Source organism: Lissotriton helveticus, chromosome 10 (genome assembly GCF_964261635.1).
Source record: "Lissotriton helveticus chromosome 10, aLisHel1.1, whole genome shotgun sequence".
Taxonomy (NCBI): domain Eukaryota; kingdom Metazoa; phylum Chordata; class Amphibia; order Caudata; family Salamandridae; genus Lissotriton; species Lissotriton helveticus.
In genome coordinates this window covers 336,433,123-336,459,548 of record NC_136071.1, presented here as the reverse complement: position 1 = coordinate 336,459,548, position 26,426 = coordinate 336,433,123, and the positions used below count along the sequence as shown (strand labels likewise).

The following is a 26,426-nucleotide window of genomic DNA, read 5'->3' as shown; positions in this document are numbered from 1 at the left end:
CTAGTAGAGTCGAAAGCCTTATCTAAGTCGCCTAATAGTAGGGCGGCTGGAGCTCCCAGGCGACCGATGTCTGCTATGGTATTATGAGCATGCCATATAATGTTGTGTAGCACGCTGTGGCATGAAGCTTGCTTGATCTGCGTGGACCAAGTTTGTTAATTAGAGCATGAGTCGATTGGCTAATACTTTGGCACGCAGTTTTGCCTCGATACTCATACAAGAAATCGGGCAATACGAAGAGTGACACTCTGGGGGCCAATCTGATGTGCTGCCATATGTTTTCCTCATGTGTACAGGCCTTCCTTTTTGCAAATTTCTTTCATTACTTTGGAACTATGGATCCTTACACAGGCGAGCACGTCCCTGCTCGTGTATGTATATCCACCCTCTCAGTTCTCATCTTTGTTTCTCAGTAGTGATTTGATTGTTTGCACAAAATTATGATATATTTTTACTTTAGATGTGAATTTGTAAAGTATGGTTTATATATATTTTCAATTTGTTATACTGGAACTTGGATAAAGTCAGACAAGACAAGACACGTGTTGACTACCCCGATAATTTTATGTAACCAACTGTTCTTTCACAACTAAATAAGCGTGACCACCTGCGATGAAAAAAATTAATATTTGAAATTGATGCACTGAACTACATGCCTATCATAGACCTCAAGATTACTTTTGTATCTGATTCTGTGTGCTCCAACCCTTTTCTCAGTTAGAAGGCCTCCATGTACAAAAAAACAAATACAATGTAAAGCCATGGCTATGCTGTGAAACCTATATATTTTCTTCCACAGCAGTTGTTTAGTACTCTAGATGTGTTGCTTATTAATAGGAACCAAACCATACCTATGAACTTCTAACCTGGAAAATGCTCACTTAATATTGGACAGGTCTTCTATTTTCCTTAGCCTTGAGATATAAGCTAGACACCTAGTGTTGTGGTGATTCCTCATGGGAGCAACAAAAGGGATCCCTATATTTACTTACGCAGTGTCCTGCGCTTCTCATCGTTGGTTTTCACAGTTCTTTGGAGCAGAGGATACCCACTTTTTTGCACAAGAATCCTGCCACTAACCAGTCTAGAATATCGGTGGTCGGTCACATGACCACAAATAAGTTCTTCTGTTCCTTTTCTCAGTGGGTGAGATGACAGATTATTTCCCCTCGATAAGGATACCTTGAAGTAGAATAGTTAGGAATGTGTTTCAAATACATTGCTGCCTTTATTCTTGTGTATTCAGTCACCTAAAAAAACTCAACATGACACATGCTCAGACTGTTTTAAGTTACTGCTGACATATTTCACTGCCACTGTGCATTTTACAGGCATATTCAGGAGGACCACATAGCGAAAACATAAAATGCGATGTGTCAGTGTACAAATGTTCCAATCCCTTGTTTTCTTCATCACCATCCTAAGAGTTAACAAAGGGATGTTTCACATTGCTCTGGTATATCTCACAACACTGCGGATTGATCTCCTATGTCAAGTGCCTTAACATTGTAGCTCCTCTTAGGTATGACTTTAACAATGCAGAGCGGATGCCAAAAATTCATTATCTCTGAGAGGAGCTGGACTTTTAAGTCGCTTGACAGTGCCAAAGAAGCGGCTTGAAACATTGAAATATTCTTACTTCCTTGGTTGATTACCAGGCTGTCCAACTCTCCTACAAGGCAACAATTGATTGTGGACTACAATCAATTTCCACAAATTAAATTCAACTGCACTGCAAGCTGTGTGACTATTCTGAAACAATACAATAAGATTGAGATGGGAGGGTTGGAACCTCTTTTCTACGTCTTAATCTTCAACCCGTTAAACCCTGCACAATTATTCAATTCATAGCCCAGTGTACCAGTTAAATCACCTACCAGCTCCACTCCTGAAAATGAAATCAGCAAATCACCCATCTTCACACAGAAAATTGAAAGGTAATAGCCCTTGTCTTGCACAACCATCAAGACAACATTTTAAACACATCAGATAAAAAAGGGAACAGGGAGGCACAAGAACCAGAACCGACATGTATGAGTTTCTAAAGTTATCCCCGCAAATATCTTTAAAGACAATGCTGAAAGATTGCAAAGGTGTCAGAATAAAATACATATACAACTCTGTGCCATCTTCCTATATATCATGGCTCTCCTAACCACTTCTTTAGAAAGGGGTGTCATCAAACGGTCTACAGAATTGAAATTCTCCAATGTGTTTCCAATATGAAATTTAATAACCTCCATTGTTTGCTACTTGAGATCGACAAACGTGGCTTCTATCTAACCTTCAATCCTTTTTTTGTGAAGGGAGATTGATGCTGAACAGCACAAGGAAGCATAAGGGATTCGTCCTGTTTTTGGCACCTCTCAAGGAGGTAGGTCAAGGAACACAGCGAGCAGAATATTTTTATTATATGCTTTTGAGGTGGGAGGCTCGAACTAAAGCAATATTACAAGCCTCCATCACTGCAAATGAGGTAACCAAAGAATGCACAGATTTAAACATGCAAAGTTATGTCATTTTGAATGCCTACATCACAGATGCAAAATTATATTATTTGCCCATCACGGGAGGTTTCAGAGTGAGCAACCCCTTTTCAAAATTAAAGGTGTTTTATTAATTAAAAAAGGAGTCAAAGAAAGAGGAAGACGCAAATGTGTATACTGGAGACCCAGCCTTTATGCAACTATGTCTGCCAAATAATATGAACTGTGGATACAGTCCAATTTAGATCATGTTGGGCAACAGCCCACATACATGACTGATACAAGCTTTGCCAAATCAGGTTGTGGAGGGTAGTGAGGAGGGAGGGGTCTGAGTTTCAGTTTCTAGAGTTCACAATATAAATGATTAACCACACAAAGTATTAAAGAGAATAATGAAACCAAAGCAAACGGTTGGAACATTTCAAAATGAACAAGAATGCCCATATTAAAATGCAAACAACTATTCTCTGAATCCGTCCTTGAACTGTTGTTGAATGCTTTCAAGCATTCAAGGAAGACTTAACATGTTTTAGTTGTACAATATAAATGTAGAGATCCCATGACCAATCAGCTAGCGCGAGGCAAGGGAATCTTCTGCTTTGTTTGATTACTTGGCACTGCTGAGAAGCTTTCCTCACAGAAGTAGTGTAGGTTATGGTTGAAGCCGTGAAGGCAGTCTTTGTGGACATACCACGTTGGGCGGCTGCCAAATTCTGGAATTTAATGACGTGAGACAAGATCACAGGAAAGATCTCTCGGACAGGGATTTTTACTTTTTATTTTTAAATGGATGCTCTTTTTAAAGTGCAGGGTAATTTAATTGCTGCCCACACTGGTATTTTTGGCAGAAAGCAAATCCATGTACACGATTTTGCAACAAAAACAATGGATGTAGTATTTTAAAATATAAAATGTTGCAGAGTAAAAATGTAGCATCTTTAATGTACACTATGACTACAATAACTTTCTAAGTCAATATTCAAAGTTCTATCCAAATAAGTGAGAGCATATTGCAGGAAAAGCACCTCCAAAATTCATTCTGAGATAATCAAAGACAATATTTGATGGTGGGAAATTTGTGGATTCAGGGTTCCCACTGAAAATCTTTCTACTTTATTTAGCTTATATACAAAATGTCATGAGGGCCATGTCCTATGGACCATTCTGCTTTAGGAAGAAGCAGTTTCGCAGAACAAGAACAAGTCCAGAAATGCAACTCTGTTAGCAGTGGTAATTGGACCATACCCACTACTTTGTACTGCTACCCTGAGCAACCAGGGTTACTAAGTATAAGTAGAAGCGGTTGATGAAGTCGCAGCAGCCAGGACAACAGGAGTCAAGGGTGCAAAATAATAGAAGCCACACTATCTGCAAAGCTAACGGGAGAAAGGGCACTGAGTTGTCAACAGATTCTGCATAAGTCTCTGCATAAGTCAGGAAATGTACATTATCAGACCAAAAGGTGACACAGGAGCTGGGAAACTGAGAGAAGCTGTGGTCACAGCAAGGCTGCTGACAGACTACAAGAAACCAAGGGGCAGAAAGGTGCAGTGAACAGAAAGGGACTGGGATCTGAGATTGAAAATTGCTACTGTTATTGCAAAGTTGCCCAGGCCTGCATCCCTAACAATCACCAACAATATGCATTCCAGAATGTTCTCTTGTTTGATGATGTCTCTTGGGTTTCTGGGTCTTTTTAGTGACATAATTCACCGGCTGCCCCATTTCAACTCGCAGGAAGTGTCTGCTGCAAATGTAACAAGACCTGTCAGTCCAAGATTCTTATAAGAACAAAGGACATTTCTGGCTAGAGGCGGCTCCATTCCACTACCATTGGAAAGGACCAAACACCAAAACCCTTTTTCTAACAGTGACCATTAAGCCCCAGGAGGTCACCAGCAGAGCTGAGCAAAGGAGTGCTCTTCAGTGCTTTATCCAAAGCAGGGAAGCCAGAAGCAAGGCATTGAACGGATCAATCTTCTACTTAGGTAAAGTAGGAGTACCTAGGGATCTCAATGACCTTTTTCATCAATGTCAACATTTGGTAAACGTTTCCAACTGTGAAACACTTGCCACTTTCCAGAAATGCTTTTCTTTAATTTAGGTGATTTGTGGAGGATCAACATGACACTTCAGTGACTGCAGGGCACTTTCATATTCAATCACCTACTAAAAAATTACTAGAAAAACGAACTGCTGCAGCATACTGAGTACAGCCAAATTTTGATTACTTTTCCAACTGTGTGATGCCGTGAAAGAAGGTGGTCTTTGAAAACAGGCCATTCTAATGAGATGAAACATTAAAAATGAGCTGCTTTTCTCTGCCAGGAACAGATAATGAGACTGGATGAAAAGACTAAGAACAAACTGATTTTTGTTTTTTAATTTAGCGATATGAAAAGGAAGTTGAAGTGTTTATTTATTATTTATTTATTTATTTATTTATTTATTTAGGAATTTTGTGAAGCGCTTAGTTACGCTCACCGGCGTGTCCCTGCGCTGAGATTGCTTAAGTAAGAGAGTAGAGGAGTTAGGGCAGTGCTAGACGAAACAGATATGTTTTAAGGGCTCTGCGGAATTTAGCCTCAGAAGGTTCAAGGCGTAAATCAGTTGGCAGTAGGTTCCAATTCTTGGCTGCAAGATATCGGAACGATCTGCCCCCCATGCGGGCTCTACGGATTTTGGGGACTGTGACCAGGCCCGTGTCAGAAGATCTAAGCATCCGCTCTGGTCTATAGGGGGTAATAAGACCGTTAAGGGGGGCGGGTGCTCTGCCTCCCAGAATACGCTGGCAAACACAGAGAGCCTTGTATTTGATCCTTTCACGGATTGGCAGCCAGTGAAGGGACTTTAAGGCAGCTTTGGAGGAAGTTCGCCTCGGGAGCCTTAACACCAGCTGGGCCGTCGCATTCTGTAATACCTAGAGACGGTTAAGACTGCTGACCGTACTGCCCAGATAAAGGAGATTGGCATAGTCAAGTCTTGATGTTACCAGGGCATGCACAAGGGTCTGTCTGTCTCCAACAGGGAGCATGTCAAGGACCTTTCGTAAGGTTTTAAGTATTCCAAAACACATTCCCACTACCCGATTGATCTGGGGCGCAAACGATAGTTCAGAGTCAAATAGTACCCCTAGATTTTTGGCCTGTTGAGATGGCACAGGCGGGGGGCCCAGACAGTCCGGCCACCATGCTGAGGACCACACAGATGGACGCCTCCCCACCACGAGCACCTCAGTCTTGGAGCCGTTCAACTTCAGGCAGTTGTTAGACATCCAGGAGGCTAGCTCCTGCATACAGGCACTGAAGTTGACGGCCGCAGTACCGGGCGCCCGCGATAGGGAGACGGCCAGCTGCGAGTCATCCGCGTACGATACAAGTTGGATCTCATATCTCTCCACGATAGTGGCTACAGGAGAGGCATACAGGTTGAACAGGGTGGGGCTTAGGGCAGAGCCCTGGGGAACCCCTTGATCAAGATAGAACAACCTGGAATAGTGTTCACCCTGTCTAACCTGAAAGCCTCTTTCCGTCAGAAAGGATTGTATCCACCTAGTGTTTAGCATTGAAAGCAGTTCACCAAGGCCCCAAAACATCATCATTTAGAGGTGGAGCGCAGGCGATACAATGCAAATCAATACCTGTGTAGTATATTACTTTCACACAGGTTTCTCCTAGTCAATCATCATTGTAATTTGAGATGAGCCAAAACTGCTGTCAACTATTCTACAAGGACAGTGAAAAAGCACACCCATTTATGTATTTAAATAGATGCATAATTCGAGCTCGAAGGGACAATGAACTTATAATGGAAAGTCTAAAAACATCTGTGGACACAAAGCAGAACTCATTTTTTTAACTGCAGAAAGTCCATTATTCAATGATTTGCGGAGCTATTTTCTCATTATTTTTACACCTCTGGTTTAAAGACCACACTACGCACTTTATAAACCTGCCAACCAAACGAAAATGCAACGAGTAATGGCCTTGATAATGAGAGATTGATTGTGTATGTGGTCGACATACTATTAGCCAGCAAACACAAAAACACATTTATGATTAACCCAGACGTGTTTCTCTCAGTAAGATGGGCGTCCCAGATACTGACACCGTTAATTTCCTAGTTTATGGGTTAACAGTTTTTTTTAACACTTTCCGCTCAGAGCCTTTTGAGTACAGCACTTACTTACAGTTAAACACATAAAAGTGCATGCTAACATATGAAAAATGTGCCACAAGAAATGGGCAAAATATTAGAATGTCCGAACATTATTAAAGTGACTATTGTATTTGAACAGAGAGCGAGACCAGCTACTGTAATGCTAATATCCAGCGCTCCTCTTCTTATTTCACTTGCCGTTTAGAGTCTTTGATCACACATATAGAAGTCAATAACAATCCTCTAGTTGACAGATTTAAACAAAATATATAATTGGATCATCTGCATTTTTACTGTGCTGATTTTACTTAGAAGCTAAACTGTAACCTAATTTTCAAGGAGTCCTTGGGTTCTTAAGATAGTGGCTTTATCGCATTTGTAATAATATATCTTTTGTTCTGGATAGTCTTCTTTTTTCCTAAATCAGGGGCATCTCCCTACCTTACTTCACAATATTTCCCATTTTGGCAACTGTTGCCTTGAGAATAGAATTCACCCTTTGAAAATTGATGGGCTATCTCTCCTTTGGACTGTAGCCACAGCATGCTAGATTTAACGAAGAACTCCATTTGCTTGATTATTAGCAAGAAATGACATCAATTAGCGTAGGTCTCTTAACCATCTTAATAATAACTGATCTGCAGTTTTATCAGTAGCTGCTGGTGCTTTGGAAGAGTGGCATGTCGGACAAAATAAAAAATAAAAAAAATTACCTGCAGCTGGCCGCGTCACCCTCTTCTGCTCTTCTTCTCGGGGGCACAGGCTCCCAGACTCCACTGTGGCCAATCCTGAAACTGCTCTCATGTCATGAGAGCAGTGTCAGGATTGATAACAAACATGGATACTAGTGGTCTAATAGCATGAGGCTAGGAGGAAATCTACAGTGGCATAAACTCTGTCTTGTGTGTGTCTATGACATTCAGGATTGGCCTGAGCGCTCTGGAGTTGCTCTCCCATGGACACTGAAAGCCTGTACCTGCTCTCTCCAACCCAGCAACGTAGCTCGGGTTGGGGACAGCTTCAGTGCGCATAACGGTTTGGCCAGCGAGCATGGCGGTTTGGCTGGCTGGAGAAGGCTAGCCAAACCGTCAAGCGCACGGGTCACAGTGTATTACCACATTTTTAGAAAAGAGCAGATCTTGAGGAAAAATGCTTAGGTAGAGGTACTTTTCACAAATGTAAACCCAATCTTTAGGTTTAGGTACAATATGCTGAGATTCTTAAATTAATTTCAAAGGGTTCAACACAATCTCTTTCTGGTGCTCATGCTTTCAGATGACCTAAGTACCTGGGTAACAGGGACAAGGAGTTGAAGTTCTCTTGCACTTTCAACTGGGTAGCTTATATCGTAGACTTTTCATAGTTGTCCTTTTTTTAAACTTCATAAATTTATGAACTCAGCACCAAACCCTTTAATGTAGTGAAAAAACAGAAGGATATGCAAACGAAAGGATATGCAAACGAATGGAGAGCAAGGGAAGGCCAATTGCCCAGCATGCCAGTTGTGAGGACCCATTTGGAACTGCAAAGACACTACTTTTGTAAACGCTACTTCTCTATGTGCTCAATAGTGTATCGTTTTCAATATATAAACTGGGCTGATGGGCAGCAATTCAGTATAACTTCAACTCCTATTTCGCAGTCTGCGATAGTGTAACAGAACATGGACACTGCGATAATAACGCTTGCTAATGTGGTGCATTGTGACACTGTTAAAAAATAACAATAAAAAAATTCAAACTGAGTGCTAGTTTTTTTAGAGCATTAAAAGAGAGACAAAGGTCTCTTATAAAGATATAGGCTTAGCTAACTGACCCTAGTAAAGTGCTGTTCTAGGATCAGGCTTCTGATCAAAATGGATTCAATCACTGCTATCTCAGAAAAAATGTAGCACTTAATTTTTTGAATTTAAAATGTTAAACTGTGATCAAGTAATGCAGGCCACCTGATATTGCTACAGTGCTGGACCCTTCGGTCGAGCTTACTTTTAATAAAAGTACTTCATGCTTCGTGCTTGATCAGGTTCAAAACTGTGTTTGACACATGAGTTTTAAGCTTTCCACTTATACAGAATAAAAATAAAGTCACCACAATAAATAAAAGAACATAAAAGTAAATTCCAAAACAGTGCCAGCCAGCAAACAACATTCGATTAGCCGGAGAGCAAAACTGCAAAATGTTTTTTCATGACCTAATTTTACACGATACAATCAAGACAAAGGATTTTTGTTATTTTGTTTAACAGGCCGTTGGAAGACAGTAGCCAAGACAGGTAGGTGTAATTAGTACATATTTTCCCCTGCCTGACAGGTATGCGAATAGGTAGTTCCACAAATTAAGGTGAAACGTGCAACAGGAGAGCAGACACAGATGGACTACCTACTAACGTACCTTTGCAGGGAAGGGAATTTCCTCCCCAAGTACACTATCATGGTCCTTTGCTTAGACATCCAAGAAAAGCACCAGCCACAGTTTATCGGACAAGAATGCATTGAGAAAGCATTAATCACAGCATGTCTCAGGTGTCTACTGCTAAAAGAAACTAGCAAGACTTCTTAAGATCATGAACAGATGGGGCACAAATAAGGGTTTCATCAATCTGTTGAGTCCATCTAAGAGAGCAACAGGAATTAATGTAGTAATGATGACTTCCACCATTCCAGACATTTTATAGTGCTGCAAACCTAGCTAGCCACATATTGCTAACCATGAAGTAGGAACTAGAAAGATTTACAAGCAGAAAAACTTGGCAGATTGGCATGAAAGGCAAGAGCTAACATGGGGAATTTGTAAACGTGTACATTCACCAACCAAATCAACCCATTATTTTGTGTTTCAAGTTACTACTGAAATGCTAGAGCCAAATAATGTCCATACAACTTTCTTTTGATTATAAGCAAATCAAGGAAGATGCCTGACACCCACCATCGACAAATAGGGACGACTGTTATGACCTATCTGCAGCTGATAGTTATACACCAGCTGAACTGATACAGACTTCTAACATAAAAGTACATTGTGCTATTAGCAGTAAAAGTTGTGGTGGGGTGGATATAGAGGTTTGGGGGGATTCATTAATTTTTACTAAAAGTAAACTTTCAGTTTACATGTTTCCCAAGCTTCTCCTCACAGCCTGTTACACTTCTGAAACTCTACCTCTAACATAAGACAAAGCTGTACCACTATATGGAGAACACTTTCATGGTAATATTATACTTTATCTGTGAAGCTCCGCCAAGAGATCTGCTTCTTGTCAGCCCTAACAGATGCAAAGTGCATATCCCACATTTTTTTAACAGTCTACGACCGAAAGTAAATACACAAGTGTTAAAAGATCTTGTTCGTTCTGGCATTCCCAGACACCTCACCACATATGACTTACAAATATTTTATCCATCGCAAGAGGTTACTCCAATCAATGTTCATAGACTAGTATACTTCACTCTTCTATGGTGTTTTCTTGAAGTTTGATTGTGATAGTTACATCTGCATTCAGTGGCAATTAAGTGTCTTTCCTTGTTCTGCAACTGCCCCATTTGTTCAGACTTGCCGTTACTAAGAGAGAATTTATTCATAAAATTGCAAAAACGAATGACTACTGTTTCAAATTTCCCACATTCAGAAGTCGTGTAAGAGTGTGACCTATGTCAGCTTCCACACAGTACTTACTTTATGGATATTGATCCATTCCAAATATGCTCCACTGACCACCATAATATGACTTCTAGCCTGGTAACAAGCATACATTCCATCCACCGATGTCCTATAAACCTCTCTAAAATAAATAGCTTTCTTGGAGGGAACAGACCCATCTCCCCTATAATTGTGTAGTAAAGCAAGAAAAGTTGGGTTTAAACAATCACAGTGTTGGCATTAATTGTAGGCTCTTTCACAGATCACCTCCCTCATACCAAGGTTCCCCTTGTAAATCCACAAGTTTCTGAGTACCACAGAAATGTATTATGTACAATAACTTCAAGCTGGATTCTTACCCCATATCACACAATTATCATAATGGAGAGACTTTGCAACTGGCTAAGCTTGGTAAAAACCAAAGGCATGGGGATACTAAAACACTGCTGGACAACTTTATGTTGCCAGGAGAGGTGCATCTAGTTGATCTTCATGTTAGGGCCATTTTAATGAACCATGTCCCTCAAAGTTCAACAACTGCCAACCTTTTCAGACCATGGATTTGATAGAACAAAAGTGAGAGATGAATGCCATCAATAAGAGCAATATGAGTGACATTTCACTCATGAACAATGGAATCGGTCTGCTCTGACAAAAAGCAGATTACATTAGGGCAACAAAGGTACAGAGCGTGGAATGCTACGTAATTCGTATTAAACTTGCAGGGATGACATAAACCCATATTATAAAAAGCGGCAGCTTTGAAATCTACTTTTCAGTAAACAAGTGTCACAGTAAGATAATGAAAATTGACAGCAAGGATGCCGAAAACCTTCCAAAATTGGCCTTTAGGAAACAAACTAAACAAAATTCACGCCAACATACTGCAACACCTGTCTGTTTCCAACTTGCTTGCGATATCAGTGCACAGGTCTCGAATACTCTCATTGGAAACAATTAATGAAATGTCACCAGGCAAAACACATGAAGCATTTTTTTCTAACCCTCAAACCCCCATGCAAGGTAGTCACATAATACCCCCTCTGTGGGTTTTTTGATGTGTAGTCAAGTTCTGTTTATGCCGGAATGTTTTGCCGCAGTCATTGCATTGATATGGACGCTCACCAGTGTGGGTTCGCAGGTGTGCAATAAGGTGGTGTTTCTGAATGAAGCTTTTACCACACTCAGAACATGTAAATGGTCTTTCGCCAGTATGAGTTTGTTGGTGGCACTTCAGGTACTCCCGTTTCCTGAAACTCTGCTCACATTCACCACACTTGTAGGGTCTCTCACCAGTGTGGGTGCGGCTGTGTATTTTTAAGTTCTCACAAGTGCTGAAGGTCTTCCCACAATCACTACATATGTAGGGTCGCTCTCCCGTGTGTGTCCGCTGATGCCTTGTCAAGTGCTGCTTCTGGATGAATCCCTTTCCACAATCTGTGCATGTGAATGGTCTCTCCCCAGAGTGAATCTGCTGGTGGCGCTTAAGACAGCCCCGCTTTCGGAAAGTTTTTTCACAAACAGTACAGGTGTAGGGGCGCTCAGTTGTGTGGGTATGCAGGTGAAATTTTAGGTGCTTTAAGAAACGGAATGTTTTGCCACATTCACCACATTCATACGGCTTCTCCCCTGGTGGTGGTGAGTTTGGCTTCATGTCACCATCATCAGACTTGAGTTGGCCATCTTCTGTGTGAGAACGCAGGTGTGATTTCAGGAGCTTCTGTGACTTGAAGGTTTTTCCACATTCATCACACCTTTTGAGGGGTTCGTCTGTATGCAGTTTGTTGTGTCGCTTGAGGTGCTCATAGGTAGTGAAGCTTTTCCCACATTCACTACATATGTGAGGGCTTCCTTTCGTAGGTGGTGTTGAGGAAGAATATGGGTATTCCTCAACAATAACCACTTTGAATGGTCTCTCCCCTGTGTGGGTGCGTTGGTGACGCAAGAGGTGGTGCTTTTGGATAAAGCCTTTACTGCACTCATTGCAGCGAAATGGCCTCTCCCCTGTGTGAATCTGCTGATGCCGTTTCAAGTGTTCATGCTTTCGAAAAGTCTTACCACAGCTGCCACACTTGTGCGGCTTCTCTCCTCTGTGAAGTTTCTGGTGAAATTTCAGATGCTTAAACGTTCGAAAACCTTCACCACACTCCCCGCACTGGAAAGAGGTCTCACCAGTGTGGGTCCTCTGGTGTGCTGTAAGGGTTTGCTTGTGCCTGAAACGTTTACCACAGTCTTCACACTTGTGGATTCGCTCCCCAGTGTGAGTTTGCCTGTGTACCTTGAGCACCCGATGGGCCCTAAAGCTCTTACCACACTCATTACATTTGAAAGGTCGCTCACCAGTGTGGATCCGCTGGTGAATTTTTAGACGCTCATTAGTGCTTAGGCTTTTTCCACACTCTTCACATTTGTATGGCCTCTCGCCCGTGTGGGTCCTTAGGTGTGTAACCAAATGCTGCTTCTGAATAAAGCTCTTACCACACTCGATGCACGTGTAGGGCCTCTCCCCAGTGTGGGTTTGTTGGTGACGTTTTAAACTGTCACGTTTCCGAAAACCCTTTCCACATTCATTACACTGATAGAGTTTCTCTTCAGACTCTTCAATTTTTGGCTGCACCGAAGAGTCAGGCAGAGGGCAGAATCCCTCCTCATATGGGGAGGTTTTGTCCTGCTCTATATCCGATTGGCTTTTCTGGGGCCTGCTCTCAGCGTTCTGATTCCTGCATCCATTTTCAAGTTCAGAGCCATGGCCAGCATTTCCCAGGACAGCCCCTGGAGAATGCTCCTGGTGTTCTACTTTTTCAAACTTTGGATGATGTTTATCCTTGTCATTCAGTTGCCCATCATCTGCTGGGGAGAAAAAATGAAAACATAATTCAGTGACTATCAAAATGGAAATTTTATCAGTTAAAGCCGGAGATAGTTCCCTGTGAATCCCAGATACCCACATTAAATCAAAATACAAAAAATTGACAAGTAAAAATTAAGACAATTTGTTAGGTGGACAGGGTTACTCTGACACAAACGTGACGGATATCTCGTACGGCAAATTACAATTTCATTATATCCTATGGAACTTGTAATATGCCGGACATGATGTCTATCACGCTTATGATGGAGTATTCCATCCAACAAACTCGTAATCTGGCCCTTAGTTGGGTACATCAGCTTAAGAGCTGAGGTGAGCAGGTTATGGATTCAGCGCAGAGCAAATTAAGAGCCTCATATGCATTTGTGTATGTGTGTGTGTACATTTATGTGTGACTGTGATGTTGTGTCCATCTCTAATAGAGTTGCTCCCTGGAAACTATGCCTGGTAATGAGAAAAACTAGAAGTGTATGCTACTCCCCATCATTAGGGGTTTATATAAGGCACAATGTGTTCGTTCATGGCATATTAGTGACAATGGCATAATAAAGGCCATCCTTGACATATTTTGAACATTTGTGACATAGGTGTGGAATACTGGCAACCATCATTGATCTATAGAGAACATTAGTGGTGCTCTACTTTTATCCATCCTTGATAGAATGGTGGCCATCCGAAGCATAAAAATGCCATGACTGATATATATTTTCAAGGAAACCCAACGGGTCTGACAGGGACCTGGGGTACAGGTATTTACACAGGAACAATGGTCCCTTACAATATAGATAAGCAAAAATCAACACAATGATATAATGAAGACTGTGTTACATCTTTCCTGATAGGAGAATAGATACTTTTATTTACATCATAAAAAATAAGAAGGCAAGTTGGGTCGTGTCAGAAAGCAAAGTTAGAAGAAACTCAGGCATGAACCTATGTGGCCAAAATTCAAATAACAGTTAGGCCACAGTCATAATGAGAGCACCATTGCAACAATATACAGTAGTTGCATTGAGTAATTCCGTACCAAGGTGCTATGGTCGACGGCGTTTCGATCTCTTAAGTGATAATGGGATCATCAGCAGGACCAGTATTGCCGGAGAAGAAGGCCTGCTAATCGAAGCAGAAATGCAAAGCAACTACAATGCTAGATGGGGAGGAGGTCGAGACCACATAGGTCCATAGAGGAATCACTCGTTATGGATGCAACATCAGCGCAACACTGGTACGTATGCCATCCAAAAGTCAGCGAGGCGGAGGCTGATTAAACGGGTGTCGAAAACCAGTGACAACCTGCAAGGGAACTGAATTTGTCAGCGATTTCAAGATGGAATTCATAGACAATTGGAAGAGGAATGGTAGAGTCCGATGTTCACCTAGAGTCGCAATTTGGACATATGGGTCAATCAGCGGCCGTCTCATGAAGTGCAGACCAGTTGCAGTTTGGAGTGGAGTGCTGAGAGATGTTTTTTATGATGTAACTAAAAGTTTCTATTCTCTTATCAGAAATTATATAACACAGTCTTTATTATATCATTGTGTTGATTAATTTTGCTTATCTATATTGTAAGGGACCATTGTTCATGACTGATATAGGGTTTACATCCTTACTATTATGGTGTCCAGCCTTGGCACACTGGTTGTCCTGGTACAATTATGGCCATTACTGGCATTTTACAGACATTACCATTGTTATCGTTCTATATCGTTATCCACAGCCTATGATTGGAATACCTGGGCGTTTGAAGCAGAATCTGTCCATGTGAGGCATTTGTGCATGTAGCTGGTCAATGGATATTGAAAGATTATGTTTGAGGACTGTGTATTTCCTAACAAATACAACAGATATTTTAAGGTAAAAATTATGATTTTTTCAGAAAAGGTTTTTCTTCTGGAAACAAGGTTATTTGCTCAAAAGGGAAAGTGGTATTTCATTGAAAACCGTTTTTTTTTTTACAAACTGATATGCTGATGGAGACAAAATATTTAAAGTTGATAGTTAAATAATAATTCAAACTGAGTTTGGGAGACTCATGGCTGTTTATTTATTGTATTTAGTGAAGTTTTTAACATGGTTACATATGTCACATGCTTTTCAGCTCAGTATCATAGGAACTACATCACTTAATATGTATAATAGAAGCATAGCATAAGGAAAACAAATTATAATCAGAAAAGAACCACATCGGTGCCTGTGAATATTTACATTAGATATGTTCAAGCGTTATACATAGATTGACAACCGCATCTGATTGATAACTTAATTAGTCAACAGGTATACGACCTGGCCCATCAGCCAGTATTCATCGTTCTAATGAAATGACTACTGAAGAACCCATTCGCGGCCACCTTCAGGGGGGCAGCAAAGTGCAAACACGCTAAAAAGCAGATGAAACAGGTAAGAGATATTGCCATGCATTAATCACATTCCTAAAATATTAATATTCTTTACAGTGTACAGCAGGCAGCAATTTCACCTACTCTCTTAGTTTCTCGTCAGCATTCTCGAACCAATGTTACCCCCATTAATGTCAGTTATCTAGTCAGAGGTCAAAAGGGCCATCTCTGCTAAGTACGTTTGATACAATCCCCAAAAATTCTTAGGACTTCTGGGTTGGGGGAAGCAGTTCACTATACAATTCCGTCTGTGTATTGCAATATAGCATGTCTGGTGATCCCTCCAGTAGAGTGGGAGGCGGACCCCGGTCCCAGCGCATCACAATTCTCCATTTCTATCAACCTTCGGATCTCATTCTTTATTTGTTGTGAATAGCCCAGTAGGGCGAGCAGAGGATCCGGAGAGATAGGTACTTCTGCAATGTCACTCAATTCCTGGAATATCAACCTCCAGTATTTGGCAACCATTGGACATAACCAGGCAACATGTAAAAAATCTGCTGGACTCACTCTACAGCTTTCACACTCAGCTGTTTCACGCAGTCCATACCTATGCAAGCGAGCAGGTGTGTAATAAACTCTTTGTAAGTATTTTAAGTGGATTGCTGATGACGACCCTTTAAGGAGATCCACCTCGTCGCCTCACAGCAGTATCTCCAGGTGTCGTCATCAATAATCATATCCTCCTTCAGTCGGGCCTCAGAGAAATAGCTATCTGGATGAATCACAATCTGCTCAAGCTGAATGGGGGGAAGACGGAGATCCTGGTCCTTGGGAAAAAGCAAGACCCGTGGTGTTCGAAGCATTGGCCGACCGAAATGGGCCCTATTCCATCTGCATCTGAGCACGTTCGCAACTTGGGGGTGACTATAGATAATGGGCTAACAATGCAGGCCCAAGTGAAGAAAGTGGCAGCCATCTGCTTTACAATCCGGAGTTGGCTGAGGAAGATTTTGTGGATGCTGGCTGTGGACACCCAGAGGTCTGTGTTTAATGCCTTGGTGACCTCCCGGTTGGATTACAGTAACGTACTCTACCTGGGGGCTACCAAGGCAGTCACTAGGCGCCTTCAAATGGTCCAGAACGCCGCGGCGCATTTACTCTGCGGCTGTAAGAGAAACAAACATATTTCAGGGCGCCTTAGGGAGCTTCACTGGCTCAGAGTGGAGAGCTGTGTGAAGTTTAAGGCCCTGAATTATATGTATAAAATCAAAACTGGTACGGCTCCCAGATATCTGCAATCACTGGTAAACATATATTCCCCTGCACGCACACTTCGTTCATCCTCCCAAGTTCTTTTTTGCGTGCCTAAGGTCAGACTCGCAAGGATAGGCGGGAGGTCCTTTGCCTCTATCGGTCCCAGGCTCTGGAATTCCCTCCCCTAGGACATCCGCTCTATAAGCTGTCATGGCCGTTTCCGGAAAGCCATTAAAACCTGGCTATTTAATCAATAACCTGTGGCTCTGTCGTGTTATGTGGCTCTTGTCTCCGTTAGCGCCGGGAAACCCTTTTTGGGTAGCTGTCGCACTCTACAAACAGAATAAATAAATCAATAAATAAAATAAGTCTGTTTGCCACTCCAACCTCGACTTAGTGTAAAGGTTTTTACGATAGTTCTGTACTATTCCGTAAAGGCTAGACACCTGTCTATAAGGAGACACTGATTTTAATATTAAAGTGTAAGGAGCTACTTCTGGTGGATCCGCCATTTCGTCGCCCATGAGCTCTCGCATGACGTGGCACACCATATGAAAATTAAATTTTACTAATGGTGTAGCCTCATGCCTTTCAGCCTCCACATCGGCCCACTTACGGACTCCAGGAAGAGGTCACCAATTTTAGTCATGTTGATTGTATTTAATGCCTTAACCACTGCCCGGTCTCCACTCATAGGCAGCCAAGCGCACCACAACAGTGGAGTAATTGGGGAATATAATATATCAAATCGTGCCACGCATGCACTGTGGTATTAATTGAGTCCAGGACTCCTATACAACGATCGGGAGCAAGGAACAAGCATGAGGGGAGATTGACAGGGGCGACGACCATCTTTTCTATGTGTAAATGAGGAGGGTCCAATTGCTGATGAATCCAATGGTACGCATGCAAGCTTTGTGCTACTGTATAATAAAGCTCCATATCCGCGGCTCCCAGTCCGCCCAGACTGCAGGGAAGGGTAAGGATCTTCCACTGTACTCATGGCTGCTTCCCCGCCCATGCCAATTTCGTCAATATTGAGGTAATGGAATTAATAAAGTGAGCTGGAAGGACCATGGGTATATTTAAAAACAGAAACAAAAACCTTGGGAGGACCACCATCTTCACCAGCGATATTCGCCCAAGCAAAGAGATAGGGAGACGTGTCCAATGGTCCACATCCTCCTCGAGTTTAGTGACAGCCCTACAATAGTTTTCCCTGAAAATTATCTCCGGGTCTGTATGGATCTGTATATTTAAGTAGCGCACCGGGTCTGCAGACCAACTCAGTGGAAAATCCATTTCAAAGGAGCCGTGTGTTTGGTCAAAGGAATTATGGACTTGTTCCAATTTATTTTTAATCCAGAAAGTTCATTCTGATATACAGTAGAGTGTCATCGGCATACGTCGACACTTTTAAATTGTAATTGGGTAATCGGTTTTCTCGGAATCCATGGTATTCCATGAGCGCACAGGCAAGGGGTTCCGCAACTATAGCATATAGGAGAGGGGATAGTGAGCATCCCTGCCCGGTGCCTCTAGATATTTTGACGGGAGCAGTGACCATATCCCCAATTCTTATTCTTGCAGGAGAGGTGTACAGAACCGCCACCAACTTAATAAATATTTCGATAATCCCTATCCTTCTTAGTACCGCCCCCATGAATGCCCATTCTACAGAGTCAAACGCTTTTTCTGCGTCTAGGAAGACTGCAGCAGCACTAATCTCCAGATTAACGTGTTGGATTGTCCCGAAGAAGGTGCGCAGATTGTAAGTTAGGTAACGCCCCAGGACGAATCCCGCCTGCCCCGTGTTGGCCAATTTCGGAACTAGCGGCGCAAGGAGATTGGCAAGAATCTTAGCGTATATTTTGGTATCTACATTTAATAATGACAGTGGGCAGAACAAGGAGCACTCATCCGGAAGTTTACCAGATTTCAGAATAGTGACTATCATTGCCTCTCTCATTGATGGTGGCATCTTTCCTGATTCACTAATCTCTTCAAATAGGGTTACCAAATGAGAGACTAAAAGATCCTTGAAATCCTAGTAAAAAGCTACTGTTAGGCCGTCCTGCCCCAGCGCACTTCCCGAGCGCATACTTTTTAGGGCCTCTTGAATTTCCCAAGCCTCCAGCGGTCTCATGAGATATTCACGATGTTCGTTTGTGAGCCAAGGTAACTTTATGTGCTCAAGGTAGTCCTGAACAATGCTTTCGTCTACATTCGCACCAGAGCGATATAGTTCCGTGTAATACTTACCAAATTGGTTTGCTATACTTTCGGGATCAGTCAACAACTCCCCTTCACCCGTCCGAATTGCGGTGATCGTTGAGGACTCCTATTACGCAGCAATGCTGCCAGCGTGGCCCCAGGATGCCCCCCCTCCCCATAGATTCTAGCCACGGCATATTTTCCCATATGTTTGACTTCACTGTCGGCCACTTCATGGTACTCCTCCAATGTCTTTTTTAACTCTTCAACACTACTGACTGCCCACGACGCCACAATCCCAATTCCAATTCAATCTAGTGTTTTAACAGACTATCCAGTCTACCTCTAATGGCACGCAGCACCCCCGAGTGTTTAAAAATCGCAATGCCTCTGATGTAAACTTTGAAAGTTTCCTAGACTGTGGAGAACCTATGTACTGACCCTACATTGTTTACACAAAAGACTTCTATAGATTCAAATATATCAGCTTGAAATGCATTATAAAGCAATGAATGGGGGGAAACCTCCATGTGAACGGGGCAGGTCTCTTCTGTGGGCCGGGGAGCACCAGTAATATTGGTGCATAGTCTGATAGGGTTCGAGGTGAACCTTGCAGTCCCTAACCTCTGGGTAAGTTCACCAGTAGCCAATAGTCTATTCTTGTGTGTAGCTCATGTTGGGCGGAGTAATGTGGGAAACCCCCCTGCTCTGGGAAACGAGTGCGCCAGATATCTACCAAATCCAGACGTATCATGGCATCAGCAATGGATTTCGCTGAGGCTGAAGTGCGCCAATGCGGACCTCCCGACCGGTCCAGTGTTGGATCTAGGACACAATTAAAATCACCTCCCACTATCAGCGGTAGTGCAGTATCTAAACAAGCATGTTAATAGGTTCTGATAAAACTGCGGATTATCATAATTTGGCCCATACACATTAATCACTAGCAAGCCAAGGCCTTTCCCCCTACACCTAGAGATGGTATACCGCCCCTCCGTATCTGCTATAACCGGATCTAATTTAATTCCTGACTTTGGGTTGATCCATGTGAGTACCCCTCTGGTATGCATCGATAAGCCTGCTGCATGGAAGTGACCCTGTAATACTCTCTCTGTGAGGATCTTACTATCTATTGGTAAATGGATTTCCTTTAACAGGGCGATATCTATGACATGCCGTTTAAGATATGCAATAACATTTCGCACCTTGTGGTAATTATTAAGGCCTCTGACGTAACATGTCAGGTATCTTTGCTACCGTCACACTGGGTCATCTTAGAGGCTATCTCCATTATGCCTAGCCTAGCCAACAGGTTGTCTTGTCTATAACAAACTTTATGGACAATGTGCTCTCTTTGGTTCCAAAACCAAACAACAGTGGTCTCCCTCCCAATTCGCATCATCCCCAACTGGACGCAAACGAAATAACTTCCCTTCTCAGTACCCAAACAAGGACGGCTTAGTGTCATCAGGTGGAGGACACACAGGGGCAGATGTTGCCTCTCCATCGACACTCACTCCGCTTTAGCTGAGTGAGAATTGCATCCATCAAGTATCATGTGCGGCATCTTGCCCGGCCCATCATTTAAGCTTACCTACATGAGTAAACCTGAATTCAGAAATCTTCCCCCGCATCTAACCAATACTTATTAGTCTCTTAAGCATTGAGCATACAAATTCCTGAGACATACAGTAACCATTCCCCCAGGAATTCTTTACACATTGATTACCAACTTTGTTGCCTCACAGAGAAAAAACCACAGTTCACGTTCAAGGTTAGTAAATAAGGGCATCTCAACTCCTACCATGAAGAAGTGCTAAGCAAGACAGCATTACCTCCAGAATAGCGCCCCAAAGACCTCCATGACTGTACATTTGTTATGCTTGTTAGAGGGGAACCAATATGGTAGCCAGCAACCCAGCTGAGTGTCAAGAACTAAAATGTTAGGACCTCCCTCCCGCTATAATCAGTCCTTGGACCAGCGACTGTCCGCTCAATATAATATTTAAAAAGCAACATATTTTGCAAGTATAAAACGCCTCCCCCTCCCCCTTCCCCTTTTTATATATGTCCTATTGAGAGTATATTGTTAGGTTATGCCTCATCCATGGTGCCTTCAGCAGCTCCCTGCAATTGTTCTGCATCGTTCTTGCGCGGCTGATTTGTGGAGTAGTCCTTTAATGCTTTTTGCAGGGATTTAGGATCTAGGAAAATCTTTGAAACGCCGTTCTTCGTCATTCTGAGACGAGCAGGATAGAGCATAGCATAGTCGAGATCTTGAGCACCTAATGCACGTTTCAAAAGAGCAAACTGCCTCCGTGCTTCCTGAACCCTGGCGGTAAAGTCAGGGAATAGCGAGATGGTAGAACCCTCATACAGCAAGCTCCCTATTTCTCTGGCTTTTTTTAGGGCTGCATCTCTGTCCCTGTAGTTCAGGAGTTTAGCAATAATCGGGTGCTGTGGTGCACCCGACGGAGGCCTAGGGCCCAAAGAGCGGTGTGCTTGCTCGATCACAAACATGGAGGAGAAAGTTTTCCAGCACAGGAGAGTCAAAGATTTTCACTGAACAGCTCCACATTCCCTGTGGCGGTGGATTCCAGAAGGCCAGTAATGCGAATATTGCTCCTCCTAGACCTGGCTTCCAAGTCCTCCGCCTTGTCTTGCAGCAGTGTAAGAGCCTTGTCCAACTGCTTTTGAGCCACGTTGGTCACCATGTGGGCTTCCTATACCTCCGACACACGTCTCTATGCCATATCTAGCCTTTCACAATGTTTATCAAGGTATTCGGACATATCGTCCATGCGATAAACTAATGAGGCTATTTTCCCATCTATCGAACTTAGACTTGATTGCATAGTAGGTAGGATTTGACGAAGGTCTGCAGGCGCTTCTTCGGTCATATCGCACTGTTCTAGGGGAGCTGAGATTCACCGAGCTCACAGGTCCTTGTTTTACGCTGCTCAAATGGAAGCTTGGACTGGACCGTATCAACCTTCCCTGTCGCTGGAGGGTCTGCTCAGGGTATCCCCCTCTCACTGTAAAAATTGCTCAGTGACTTAAATGATGAGGTGTGGAACGGGCGGAGCTGTGTCTCTTCATAGCATGCCCTACACTACTGAGCCCACCAGTCCAGCAGGCCCGCAAGCAGAAACAGCCTCCAAATTGGTATCTCTACCATTAAGAGCCACTGCGAAGGGAGGGCGGGGGGGGGGGGGGGAGAAAGGAAGAACTTCCCCCGAGGGCCAGCTAAAATGACTGCCTCCTGCCCAGGACGCTTGGTTATCTCAGGGGACGTGCCACATACCGCAATGACCAGAGTTCATTTGAGCACCAACCTGCCCATCAGTAGCACAGATGTAGGCACGGCACCTCCAAACCGGGGCTCATCTCTCATTGGCCGTCTCTAGGTCTCTCCTGTCGCCGCACCAGTTGCATGTTGCTCTCGCCCACCGCCGCGGTCCATTCCACCGGGGGGCCACAGCCAAGGCAGCCTACTTTCTTCCTCTGGCTGTCCGTGCCCCACGTCGCCAGGCGTCCGGCAGACTCTCTAGGCTGCTACTGCAGGCCACGGGTACACCACAGGTCAGGCATCCGGGAGACCGGCACAGTACGCTCACAGGCCATACGCGCCCCAGGCAGAGCCCTGCTTCCCCCAGCTGCGTCACCAACCAGGTATGCAGCATCAGCCCCACTGAAGAGCCATCCCCAGGGAGCACGTCCCACTCGGCAGCAGGCCCCGAGGGCGGAAGTACAGCTCCCTTCTGGGGATTATGGGGTCTCTGCTCCGCCTACCAGGCCATCCGCGGTATGAATCGATGCGGGAGCGCTTCCGCAGTACAGGCTGTAAAGATCAGGGTGGAGCAGTCGGTAAAATGCCAGGATAATTACAGATGGAATCGGTGGCTTAGAGGAGCTCTGTTACTGCGCGTCCATCTTGCGAGCCGGCAAGCTCCGCCCCCTGCTGCAGTTTTGTTCTTTGTGCCAGATGGCATGTGATGCTCAGGCTTTTATATAATTAGTCAGATAGCAGCATTTAATACTGAGTCATTAATATATAGATTTCTGCCAATAACCTCATCTAGCCACTGCTGATAATCCTGCAATGGGTGGTCATGGTGTAATGTTAACAGAAATACATTCCTTATGACTTCAATCCTCCTAGCTTTGCTGCTGCTAAAGAAGAACAAAAAAAATCTAATTATCTAGGAGACTTTAATACATTGCAGTGGGATGTGTAACCTAAATGGCAGCCCACTGACTGAATACCTTATGGGTGTTAGAGAGTCTTCTCTAGCTGGGCATACTGTTGACTTAGGACTCTAGGTAAAAAATTATCACACCAGCTTGGAGGGGAAGCACTCTTTCTGTGGAAACACATAGATTTTGCCAAATCAAATCCTCTACTCAGGTGAACCAAAATCTGGGTGTAGCCATAATCACTTTATTTTATAAGCAGGAAAGCGTTTTTTGTTTTTTAAAATCACATCAGGTCTGGTGACAGGTGCACTTATAAGAGAGAGCCAGATCTAAAACAAGGGGATGTGTGACAAGGTTTATGTTACTGAGAAGGCTAATGATGTAACCTGGTGAAAGCACCAATAATTATCTTGTCACAATGGAAAGACCAGCCATTTTATGGTTAAAATTCTTTTTTTTTTAATTAACATTTGAAAATACAATCTGTTGTTTAAAGCACTTACAACAACAGGGGTAAATCCCTATCGTACTTAGCTTATCTCTACGTGCAAGCCCAAGGGCTGTCGAAACAACTCTCACCCCCAAGGTTTCCAGACTAGCATGCTTCATCATAGAGTTTCCGTCCAGATACCTAGTGTATCTGGATGGGCTCAACCTTGGTAGCCAAGGGAGCTCTTTGGTAATTTGGAGGGATCCTAGATTTAAAATATTCTAGGGTGTCCGCAGGGTTAATTTTATTTTCAACGGGCAACCTGACAGAGTTAAAAACAAGAGGGGATGCACTAAATAAATTTGTATCTTGTTTGTCCCTGGGTCAACATGTTTAAGCCATCACACCAATGCCTAACTTGGGCTAGTTGCAGATGCTGTTGAAGTTGGTGACATTTAAGTGTTGTTTTTGGTAGACTTGGTACACACTGGGTTAAATGAGATGGGCGAGAATTTTTTTATTTTTGAAATTAAGATCACAATTTCAACACAACGTTCGTTCTGCCACTTACATCACAGTCTCAAATAAGGCAATCCTTGTTTCTTAAATTTCCCATATATTTTAAGTAGGTCTTTGGCATGTGGCTTGCTTCCACCTCTAAACCTTTGTTGCAAACGCTCGTAAATGCTAATGTACATGTGATCTACTATAAAAAATTCCCACATACAGTTACAATGTTCATGTGCTATTTAGGTAGCTTGAATTATAAGAACGCCTTAAGTCTTGTGTTATACCATGTATTAACGTGTCAGGGGCTAATCTCTCCTTGAGTGGTTCTCAAGTATGACATGGAGGAGCCCTATACAGCTTTGGGTTTTGAACATACAATTTGGAGGGTGGCATATGTTTCTACACAGTGGTTACACATGACCATGTCTTTCATCTAATCCTCCACCCCTTGGAGTTGGACCCTTGTACCAATCCAGAGCTCCTACTCTATGCTTAGCCAGCAGTAGGGTAATCACCGTAAATCATCTATTCGGTTTGGGGGGACCTACTGTACATTGCCCAAGAGGGCCATCAATGTCACCTCCTCCAAGGCTTAGTCAGTCATGACCTGTAGCCTACCATAGACATGGTCTCAATATTGATGTACTGTGTGTAAAGGTGGCATGTAGGCTATTACATCTGCTGTGTCTATGGTTAGTTGTAGATGTTATGTTATGCAGCCTTTCTGGTGTATAATGAATTTAGTGAAAATATTTAAAATGTAGAAATCTGTGTCTGTACTTCAAGAATATTCACTCCAATTGCAGGAACAATGCCATGTTTTGATTTCTATCTCAAGGCCCAAGTCCACTTCCCATGTTTTCTTGGCCTTCAAGGTATTCATTGTCGTACATTTGTGCATTAGCGTGTATAGTGTTGTGATTCTATCTAGGACCCTAATTCGATATTCCCGATTTATGCCCTTATATGGTTATAACAAATAATATCCTTATAAAGGCATAAGAATCATATCCATATTTAGTAATAGCCCATGCAGTCCAAATACGGCAAGGCTACTCCCATAGACTCCTAGAAAGTACAACGCGTTCTTTAAACAAACCAAGCCTCCAGCAGCCCCGGAAATCCCCCTGCTTTTGTTTTGATTTGCACAAGAACTCCTGGAGTCCAGAAAGAACTGTTAGTTCTTAGTGACGTCTTATGTCCAACCTTACGTCAAACCCGGCACCTTCCAGGTATAAATATACCAACGTTGCCTTAAGCAAACACACGGTGGTTTGGAGCAGAGCGGCTATCTACTTGCCCGACGCCCAGCTGATGCGAGAGCCGAAGGAAGCCGACCCTCCTATTTGACGCACTGAGAGAGACGCTGTCTTTTCTCCTGCCGAGAAATTCCATCTCTGGTGTTTCCAGTCACCCTTGCGGGTTGCTGGGAGATCGAGTCCTGAGAGAGAGATACAAGACCTCCTACATTCTATTACTAAGGTACGGAGCTGACTAAATCCTTAAGAGAATTCTTGATTCAGAATCTTGGCAAAAACCAACTTAACTTAAACTGCAACTTATTTACTCCTTCCCACGTATTAGGCTTAGGTCAGGTACACCGGGGTAGGCGTATCTTAGAAGCACCAGTTGAGTACGTTAGTCAATGCTTTTATGTATGTATATATTTTATCCATTTTAAAGTATCATATGGCTAAGAAACCATATCAATGCTTTTACAGTATTATTTCATAGTACTACTTTTACTGTACACACTTTACTTCATGATAAGTATTGCAATTGTGGCAACTCATTTCTCTTGCATGAGAAAGAAGACTGCTCAATAAATAACACCTTTTATTGAAAACGCCAGTCTCTCTATTTCTCTGCACTCTGGTGAAACTAAGTATGCATGATTGACTGAGTGAAATAACTGTCTATTGTTTTCACACGACTAGAGATACACTCTTTATTCTGAGGGAGCAAAGTTGTCATGTTTATGCGGTTGTCAGAAACTAATCCCTTCTTGTATAAATCAGGAGAGTTAACTCTTTCCTGAACATTCGAGAAAGTTTCTAGTGACCTCTGAGCTAGCTGGCAAAACTAATCAAGTCTAATATAGTCAGTAGAGACCTAGATGACCTCAGTCCTACGTCTACACTGCTGTTTATATTATTCCAATGTGCAGAGCCTATTGGGAATATAGGAACTACACTACAATAGCTTACATATCCAAGGGCTGCGTTGCTCGTTCGACTGGAAGATTTCTGTCAAACGGTTCTAGTAGTGCTGGTTCGTTTGCAAAGTCTGGTATCTTTGCTCAGACTCTATGTTTTAGTCAAACGTATGTAAACCT

At 42.9% G+C, this 26,426-nt stretch overlaps 1 protein-coding gene across 2 annotated transcripts in view; it reads right to left on the bottom strand.

Annotated features, from left to right (window-relative positions):
- Positions 1–8,593: 8,593 nt before the first annotated feature.
- LOC144783787 (uncharacterized) overlaps positions 8,594–26,426 on the bottom strand; it is a 244,876-nt gene continuing 227,043 nt past the window's right edge. Inside the window, exon 3 of one of the 2 annotated variants that reach the window (XM_078662485.1) lies at positions 8,594–13,127. In XM_078662485.1, coding sequence (XP_078518611.1) covers positions 11,305–13,127 — 1,823 coding nt within the window. In that variant the 3' untranslated portion in view covers positions 8,594–11,304. The remainder of the gene's footprint in view (positions 13,128–26,426) is intronic. The other variant, XM_078662486.1, reaches the window with a different exon arrangement.